Here is a 10,499-nt window from a genome sequence, read left to right as displayed (position 1 = left end):
TTTGTTCTTTTTTATGGCTGAGTAGTATTTCAGTGTGTGTGTGTGTGTGTGTGTGTGTGTGTGTGTGTGCGCGCGCACGCGCGCGCCACATCTTCTTTATCCATTCATTTGTCTATGGACACTTAAGTTGCTTCCATATCTTGGCAGTTGTAAATAATGCTGCTATGAACATTGGGGTGCATGTATCTTTTCAAACTAGTGTTTCTGGTTTTTTTGGATATATACCCAGGTGTGGAATTGCTGGGTCATATTGTAGTTCTATTTTTAGTTTTTTGAGAAACCTGCATACTGTTTTCCACAGTGGCTGTACCAGTTTGCATTCCCACCAACAGTGTAGGAGGGTTTCCTTTTCTCCACATCCTCTCCAACGTTTGTTATTTATAGACATTTTGATGATAGTCATTGTGGCAGGTATGAGGTGATATCATTGTGGTTTTGATTTGCATTTCCCTGATGATGACTGATGTTGAGCTAATCATCAATAGTAAATTCATGCTATTCAGGATTCTTAAACTATAGTACATTTGTTCAGAGTATGAAAGTAAAGCAATATTTTAAAACATTCTTTATATTCCACATGGTACTGAGGGCTATGAGGAACACTGAAGAAGGGATCCTATTCCCTTTTCTTAAGATAAGAAGTAGTAATTGAGATGATAATGTTATGCTTCAAGCAACAACACAACGTGATTAAGGCCCAAAGTATTGGGTTGGCCAAAAAGTTCTTTCGGGTTTTTGGCCAACCCAATATATGACATAGATTCAGTGTATTGTAAGAACAAACGATGAGATCTATTAGGGTATTAAAACATGATATCAATTAAGTCTTAAAAGTTCAGCGTAATTTGGTAGAGCAAAGTAATGAGTAACTATAGCACAATGATCCTGGAAATGGGGAGAACATTAACCTTCACCTCTATTTATTTATTTTATTTTGACAATCTCTCCAATTTGATTTTTAAAGTCACAGCCACAATTATAAGTAGGGAACCATATCTGTTGAACTTCCCAAGCATTACATAAATAGTTTGAAGAGAGATACGTCTATGTACAAGATGTATAAGATGCCTCTGTGTGTGTGTGTGTGTGTGTGTGTGTGTGTATTTTTTGAGCAGTTTTAGGTTTACAGGAAGCTTGAGCTGAAGGTACACGGTTCCCATACATCCACTTATTCTCTCCCCTACACAGTTTTCCCTCTTATTAACGTCTTGCATTAGTGTGGTACTTTTGTTACAATTGATGAGCCAACATTAATACATTATTATTAACAAAAGTCCATAGTTTACATTAGGGTTCACTCTTTATGTTGTACGTATTACAGGTTTTGACAAACGTTTAATGACACTTGTCCACCATTATAGTAACATATGGAATAGTTTCACTGCCCTAAAATTGCCCCATGCTTCACCTATTTATCCCTCCCTCCTTCCTTCCCAAACCCTTAGCAACCAGATCAGATCTTTTTACTGTCTCCACAGTTTTGCCTTTTCCAGAAAGCCATATAACTGGAATAAAATAGTATATAGCTTTCTCAGATTGGCCTCTTCACTTGGCAGCCTGCATTTAAGTTTCCTCCGTGTCTTTTTGTGGCTTTGTATTTCTATTTAGCACTGAATAATACTCCATTGTATGGATGTACCACAACTCGTATATCCATTTACCTGTTGAAGGACATCTTGGCTGCTTCCAAGTTTTGGCACTTATTAATAAAGGTGCTATAAACATTTGTGTGTAGACCCTTGTGAGGACCTATGTTATTAATTCATTTGGGTAAATACCAAGGAACACGATTGATGGATCCTATGGTAAGAGTATGTTTAGTTTTGTAAGAAACTGCCCAGTGTCTTCCAAAGTGTCTGTATCCTTTTTCATTCTCACCAGCAATGAATGAGAATTGTTACTGCTCCCCATCCATGCTAGCCTTTGGTGTTGTCAGTGTTTTGCACTTCCGACATTCTAATAGGTGTGTGGTGTTATCTTATTGCTGTTTTAATTTGCAATTCTATAATGACTTTTGATGTTGAGCATCCCTCATATGCATATTTGCCACCTGCATTATCTTCCTTAGTGAGGTGTCTGTTCAAATCTTTTGCCCATTTGTAATTACATTGTTTGTTTTCTTATTGTTGAGTGTTAAGAGTTCTTTGTCTATTTTGGGTACTAGTCCTTTATGAGATGTTTTGCAAAATTTGTCTCCCAGTCTGTGGCTTGTCTTAGCATTCTCTTATCAGTGTCTTTAAAAGAGCAGAAGTTTTTCATTTTAATGGAGTCCATCTTATTTTTCTTTCTTAGATCACACTGTCGGGGTTGCACTTGAAAAGTCATCGGTCAAACCCAAGGTCACCTAGATTTTCACCTATGCTATATTCTGGGAATTTTATAGCTTTGCATTTTATTTTTAGGTTTAGGGTCCATTTTGAATGAATTTTTGTCAAGGAATTTCTTTGTGACTATGTTAATGAGGGATATTGGTTTGTAGTTTTTTTTAGTGATGTCTTTTTCTGGCTTTGATATCAGATTAATACTGGCCTCATAGAATGGATTATAAAGTATGTTCCCTCCTTCTGTATCTACTGAAAGAGCTTGCAAAAATTTGGATTTTTTCATTCAGTATTTGATATAATTCACCAATGACGTCATTTCTACCTGTCCTTTTTTTGTGGGTTTAAAACAATTTAAACAACCTTATTTTGCAGTAGTTGATGTATGATAAGCTGCACATATTTAAATCCTATATTTTAATGAGTTTTAACATGTGTTAAACCATTATCACAATAATAAACATATACATTACCTCCAAAACGAAATTGTCCTCATGATTCTGTCTGCTCCTCTCTGACCCTAGATCTCCTGGAAGACATTGACCTTCTCTCTGTCACTATAGGTGAGTTTCCAATTTCTTTAACTTTATATAAATTGAATCATTCATTTCTTTTTGGTCTGATTTATTTCACTTAGCATATTTACATTGAGGTTTATCCGTGTTGTAGCACGCATTAGTAATTCATTCTTTTTTACTGCTGAGAAGTATTCTATTGTATGGATATAGCAGAGTCTTGTTTTGTTTTAATACATTCATCTGTGGATGTACATTTAGATATCTTTCCTGTTTTGGGCCGTTATAAATAAAGCTGTTATAAATAGTCATATACAAGTCTTTGTATGGACATATGCTTTCATTTTTCCTGGGTTATACCTAGGAGGGGGATGGCTGAATCATATGTTAGGTGGATGCTTAACTATTTAAGAAACTGCTAAACTGTTTTCCAAAGCAGCCACACCATTTTGCATTCCAACCATTGGTGGCTGAGAATTACAGTTGTTCTAAATCCTTGCTGACACTTGGTAAGGTCAGTCTTTTTAATTTTAGGCTTCCTAATTGGTCTGTAGTGGTATCTCACTGTGCTTCTAATTGTTATTTTCCTCATGACTAATGATGTTGAATGCCGTTTCATGTGCTTATTTATCGCTTTTATGTCTTCTTTGATGAAGTGTTTGTTGAAACCCTTTGCCTATTCTTTTGTTATTGTTGTTGGTATTGTTGGATTAGATTTGCTAAAACTTTGTTTAGAATTATTGCATTTATGTCCATGAGGGATATTGGTCCTTAGTTTTCTTTTCTTAAAACAATTTAGCTGGTTTTGTTCGTAGCATAATGTTGGTATTAGTGTGTGAGTTGGAAAGGATTCCCTCCTCTTCAATTTCTGGAAGAGTTTGTATAGAATTGGCATTATTCCTTCATTAACTGTTTGGTTACCATTGAAGTCATCTGATCTTGAAATTATGTTTGTAGAAAGGATTTTAACTACAATTTCAATTTCTTTAACAAATATAGGTTTATTCAGATTATCTTTTCTTCAGAGAGCTCTGGTAGTTTGTGCTGTCAAGCAATTTGTCCATTTTATCAAAGTTTTTAAATGTTTTGGTACAAAGTTCTTCAAAATATTCTTTAAATTTTTCTAGACTCTGTAGTGATGTCACTCCTTTAATTCCTGATATTCATAATTTTTCCTTGACCTGTCTGGCTAAAAGCTTATCACATTTATCGATCTTCTCAAAGAATCACTTTTCGGCTTTGTTGATTTTTGTCTATTTTCTGTTACTATTTCACTGATTTCTACTACGAACTTTATTGTTTGACTTTTATTAATTTTGGGTTTAACTTGCTATTCCTGTCCTAGTATCTAAAGGTGGAAGTTGAAGTCATTGATTTCAGAATGTTCTTATTTTCTAATATAAGCATTTTTGTCTTTAATCCATAGAGGCATCCTGCACATTTTAATATATTGTGTTTTCATTTTCATCCATTTCAAAATACTTCTAATTTAACTTTTGGTTTACCTCTTAGATCCATGGGCTATTTAGAAATATGATATTTAGCTTCCAAAATTTGGGTATTTTATAGAAATCTTTTTGTTATTGATGTCTAATTAAATTTCATAGTGGTCAGAGAAGCTATTTAATGTGACCTGAATTCTTTAATGTTTTTGAGACTTATTTTATGACCTCGAGTATGGTCTATCTTTGTAAGTGTTCCCTTTTTACTTGGAAAGAATGTGTATTCCATCACTGAACAGTTAAAGAGGCTCACTCTATTTTGCCTGCATCAGTGAAGCTGTCAGCCCTCATGGCCTGCCCTGCTCTGGCAGAACATCCATGCCAATGGAGCTGGAGGGCTGTTGGGAACATCCCAGGCAAAAATGCCACAGACTCCTACTATTTCTACTCAGTATTCAGCAGTTTTCAAGCATAAATGCTTCTTACATTGTTATATGTGTTTGGACTACTTCCATAGTACAGAAATGGTTGCTTTTCTCAGTTTTCTTCAGCATTTTAGTTGCTTTTAGGGGAGAGGATTTGCCAGACTCCTCACTCAGCCATAGCCCGAGGTTGATTTGGGGCTATGGTGTTTTGTTTTTTTTTTGGCGGTGGTTATTAAACTTTTATTATATTTTAAAATCTGAAAACTGTAAAACAGTATTTATACAAACACCTGAGGACTGTTTAACTGAGCACAGCATCTTCACACAAACAATTTGAGGGAAGACCAAGTTTAAGTTAGAATTTTGTCTTATAGCACAAAATGAATAACATAGATGAAACCACCGTTTACATAGAAGTATTCTCATATAAAGTACATTTGGTTTTCTAAAAAAGAAAATGTACATTCTTGCCCCTGGTGTACATTTTATTGGCATTTATAACAAATGGCTAATACTTTTAGCACAGATTCTCATAGCTTATTAACATTGCACCAAACTTATACAAAGTACTAACAATAAACATATAGCACCATTTCCCCTTGAAAGTTCTAACTTTAAAAATAAAGCCCAAAATGATAAGTCTGAATTAATGCATCTTCCAAAATTTAGCCGAATAAATGGCTCAGAACTAAGCAAATTAACTAGCAACATTGCATAGGACAGAGAACTTCCCTGTATGGAAACCAATCTATGGATTGTTTCTTATCCCCTGAAGACTAAGCTGAGAGGTACTAGTGATAGCAAATGATGCACATATTTTTTTCAGAATAAAAACATCGAACTATATAAATAGTTCACCATTACCTCTGTGGCAGTGCAAAGTGCCATATTAAATTCAAAAAGAACAGATTTACTTGTTTGAATACCTACAGGTATAGAATAATATATAAATATGGTATAGTATCTGTATGAAGAATAAAACACAGACAATAAAATATATATATATTAAAAATTTGGGCACAGGTGTCCTGATATAGAGATATGAGAAATGAATGCCTAGTTAAATGTCTAAGCTTAGAGAAAATATGTAAAGTTTTGAAATAATAGGTATTTGACTGAAAAATTTTAATCAGACTCCATCCAAACCACCCTTGTAGTATGATATCTCTTGCATAAAACAACCATTCTATCTTACAATTGTTTGAAATTTATGAAAAAGTGATAAGAAGACTTTATGAAAGTTTATAAGCTTGTTTTTTTTCTTTAAATATGAACAAACACAACATACAGAGAAATAATAACGAAAGGAAAATAATTTATATGGCTATTCCCTTTCCGGAAATTGGTAGAACACAAACAGAACATTGCAGTAACAGACATAAAATATTTGAAAAAGAGATGATATCTACAGTTGCATCTTTAAATTCTTTTCTAAGGAAAACTTCTCATGGATTTCACTAGAGAGCCTGTCAGTCCCTGATACTTTCCCCTTTGGGATGTAGCTGTTTTGGTTTTATATATAAACATTAATCAAAATCAATGGTGTTTCTCTGTTTCCTGCATTAAGTATATTTGTAAACTGTACAATTAAATAATAAACTGTAAAGTGTAAAATAATAAAAAGACATAAAGGACTGCCAGGTTGAATATGCTAGCACTAACATGTTAATGTGTTTTAAAGAAGTAGACTGGACTTGTAATGTAGTTCTGCAATTCTGGATATAACGTAGTTTTAGAGGAACTGTCTACAGAACAAAAACTGCTACGAGAATAAAAATACTTTTAAATTAAAAAGTTATCAAGACAATTGAAAATTATGTCTAATCTAAGCTTACACATTTTTTTTCAATTATATTTTCCTTCTTTAAGTTTTTCAATATAGTAACATAACTTTAAGGCTGGCCCCAACTCCAGCCCCATATACTTCATCATCACATCACTTTTGAGTAGTAGCAGAGCCTTCCCATCAATCTCATGTTGCATGAAGAGGTCGGCGAGGGGGCCTGATATCTGAGGATCTTTATGTTTCATAAACTGTATCACTTCATCCACAGACCAGGTTGAAGGGTCCTTAGAGAAGCCTTGTTTCAGGACACTGGGGTCAGGTACAGCTATATAACTTGGAGCTTCACTTTTCCTCTGCATCTGGAATGTAACTTCATGGTGACTGCTCTTGGGAGGTGATTCGGTCCCCATCAGTGTTGAACTCGAGGTGCATGGCACACTTTGAGAAACACCACTGGAGACCGGAGTATGAGTGCTTATAGGACTTGTGCTGGCAGGATTCAAAGAACTTGCTGGATTTAGTTGTGAGTTTTTGGACTCTTCAGAAAGCATTTCCCCTTTGGGCATGCCATTTCCCTCAGAAGATAATACTTCTTCTACAAGAAAAAAAAAAAGACAAAGGCAATAAGAAAAAAGACAAAGGCAATATCTTCAACAGACTTACAGCTCGAATACTATTAAAAGGTCAAAAATCCCCTAACTGCCAACAACAGTTCACTTAAGCCGTGCTATACTGAACCACAAACCTCTAACACAAAGCACATGGCCATCCCCTTCTTGGTGTTTATAGTAATGGACACTGTCCTGAAATCCAAATTGATTCTAATGATGTCACCTATTTTTCTCACGGCAACTAACCCTTGCCAGTCTTGCCACCAAGACTATGAACACCTCACTAAAGCATTTATTTTTAGGAATGCAGTTCTTCACAACTCTTTGTTACAATATGATCACAGGGTTGGTTTCTAACATTTGCTTACTCCTGGGGCACTTAAAACTTTTACTGGAGAAACGTACTAGGTTTTTCTATTCCTCTTTCTATCAGCTTTTAGCAATACAAAGCTGAATGGAAAATATGGCTATAACTGTTTTTCTTTAATCTGAGGAGAAATGACAACTCTGCACTTCTGAAGGGAATGAAGCGCTCAACAAAGCTGCCAAAGTAGTAGCCTAACTGCCAAACTGATTTGGGGGAATATAATCCCCTACTTCCAGCATCAACACTCAAGAGCATATAAGTGATAGAAGAGTGACTTTTCTCCCCAATCTTGCAGCATGTAAATACTATTTACCTTCAGAGGCATGCACTTCTGTTTTGGGGAGCTTAGGAGAGAGAGGAGCAACATAAGGCAGAGGTTCCTGAGAAGGTCGTTTGGTGCTTTTCTTTTCTGTTGTATCTTCTTTTACTGATTTATTTTGATCATGCTCTGCAGGGCTATGACCATTACCTGTATAAGAGCTAAAAGGCTGGCTACTCAAAAGGTTATCACACTGCAGGCTGTGGCACAATTTCTCAAGAAAGCGAAGAGCACATGATGCACTGTTCACTGGAGGGAGCTGGATGGAATGAGTTTCCCCATCAAAGGAGGCGGTTATCACTTCTCCTTCACGATCATCTGGCACAAGGAATCCAAAAACAGTCTTACTTTGAATGGCACAATCCACACAGGCCTGCACCATCCGCCGGAGCACCACATTGACAGGGCCTGGGCCAAAGTGATCGGGCAGCTGCTGGATTTTCTTCTGATCCAGGTGAGGGCCAGAGCTTCCATGTTTGTTTACATAGACACAGACTATAGGCATCACTATTTTAGATGACCCAGGAACAGCATCCTTATCATATAAAACACCACCACGTCCTCTGGCCAGCATACTGACAGAAGTTGAAGATGTGCAACATACAACAGGAATACATTTTTCCTTTCTTCCTGAGTTTGGGCCTTTTTTCCTTGGTGTGATATTTTTAACAGAACTCCCCTTCTTGGGGACTGGAGTATGTGCAGGTGGTTTAGTCCGACCTGATTTCCTGATCTGCTGTGTTGGCAATATTACAGCAGTTTTCTGTAGAGACTGCATTGAACGCTGGGTTGCTTTGGAAGGAGAAGTCTGTGTTTTTGCTGTATTCTTTGTAACAGGAACATGAGTTCCTGGTGGTTGTAATACATCTCCTGTCAGGCGACACCACCCAACTGGGAAAATATCTCGACAGTCATACTTGCACCAATAGTCAAAAGCTCCACTCCAGCCATCGAACGTGATATAAACTTCATCTCCTTTAACATCTCCAGTAGTTGCACGGCAGATCAGATAAGGGTTCTTTCTGTCTATAGCTTCAAGTTTCATTTCCACTTTAAAATTATTTAGAGGTGGCTTTGGTGGTTCCTTCTTAAAGAATGTTGCAGGTGCCATTTCAGATCCACTCAGTGTTCGCAAGAGGAACATTGGCCAAGATGATATGTTCATCTGGTACCCCAGTGGAGGCTGAAGTAAGTCCCCCTCCTTTTCACATGTCCCAACAGGCTGTATGTCCAGAGAATCAACAAGCCGCCAAAAATCATTTCTGTTGTCACTACCATCCAGTCTTAAACGTAGCCTGGCACCAGTAATTCCAACGACTGTGGCGATACATATTGAAATCATATTGCGAGGGTCATGGGCTTCCAATTTCATACCAACTTTGAAGTCATTAGCTGGTGGAATCTTGGACTGTCTGAAACACTCTGAAGGAGCACTTAAAGATCCAGTCTATTTCAAGTAATTTTCCCAGTGAAAATCATCATTTTGCACAGAAGATGTGCCTGACTGAGGAGCTTTCTCTTGATTCTCCTTCTTTGCATCCATTGACTCCTCATTCACTGCTCGCCCCATGGTATCCCTCTTTGGTGTTCTTTGCTCGAGTCTCGTCAGCGAAAAGAGCGAAATTCTGTCACACTGGTCCAGCGAGCCGGTACCGGTCTTCACACCACCGCCACCGTGTTTGAGATACCATTTACACCACAGCAATACTTGCGCGCGTGCCCCGCAACCGCCACCGCTGCCCCGCCCCCCGCCCCGCTGCCCGCGTGCCCTGGGGTTGCCGCAAGCTTGCCCTCCGACCTCGGCCGCGGGCGGTGGCGAGCCATGAGACTCTGCGGCTCGGGGAAAGCCCTTGGCAGTTCTCCCTCATCCTCGCCCCACCCCAATCTGCCCTCCCGCCAAAAAAAAAAAAAAAAAGCCAGTCGCAGCCCATGCACCCAAGACCGTGGTGGGCCCCCAATTGGGAGCCCAGGGTCCACGTCAAATTTCATCCAAGGGGAACTAGCTCCCCTTGGCCATCGACTTCGACTCTTGGCCACCGCCCACCCTCGCCACCGGGGCTATGGTATTTTAAACAATGAGTGGGAAGTTTTGAGGCAGTATTCCCTAACAAAATTTTGTTCCTCCAAACTCCAGGGTGGTCTCTTCAAGTTTTGCACCAACAACTGAGAGAAAAAGGCACCTACCTATATATAAAATGTAACTACAGTTAGCCTGTTTTGCAAAGTGTGAGTTGGAATTGACAAATTCCATATTAATTAACAGAATTGTTATATATATGCTAAGTAACAATTAGCAATTGAGCTACAAGGTAATAGAAACTGTATAGAAAAATGCAATGGGCATAGTCTGTTATTTAGTCTCCACTTTTGAGCAGTTGCTTACAGTACAACTAAGATGTCAATGGAATTTTCTCTGAGGCAACCAAAGAGATCTTTTCCCTGTAGAAGTTCATGGATGGTAAACTGAGCTGTGATACAGATAAGGATCAGTGGATAACAAAGAACCAAAACAAGGATAGAAGCAAATCAGGACATAACATTTCCTTCAGCTAAGGCTTTTTCTAGCTCCCAGAAAGTCTGGATTGTAGTCAATACCATTTACACCACAGCAATACTTGTTAATAATTTATATCATATATTTATTATACATTTATATTTATCATATATTTATATTCAAATATATTATATTTAAATATATATTTATTTTATATTT

At 37.5% G+C, this 10,499-nt stretch overlaps 1 protein-coding gene across 1 annotated transcript; it reads right to left on the bottom strand.

The window, feature by feature from the left end:
* Positions 1 to 6,548: 6,548 nt before the first annotated feature.
* LOC114906323 (sex comb on midleg-like protein 2) lies at positions 6,549 to 9,371 on the bottom strand. The gene is given in 2 exon segments (XM_029241059.1): positions 6,549 to 7,084; positions 7,781 to 9,371. Coding segments are annotated over 2 exon segments (2,112 nt in total). The 5' UTR covers positions 9,357 to 9,371.
* Positions 9,372 to 10,499: the final 1,128 nt, after the last annotated feature.

This window comes from Monodon monoceros, unplaced genomic scaffold (genome assembly GCF_005190385.1).
Source record: "Monodon monoceros isolate NGI ecotype Baffin Bay Population unplaced genomic scaffold, NGI_Narwhal_1 Super_Scaffold_22, whole genome shotgun sequence".
Lineage (NCBI taxonomy): Eukaryota > Metazoa > Chordata > Mammalia > Artiodactyla > Monodontidae > Monodon > Monodon monoceros.
This window is presented reverse-complemented; position numbering and strand designations above follow the sequence as displayed.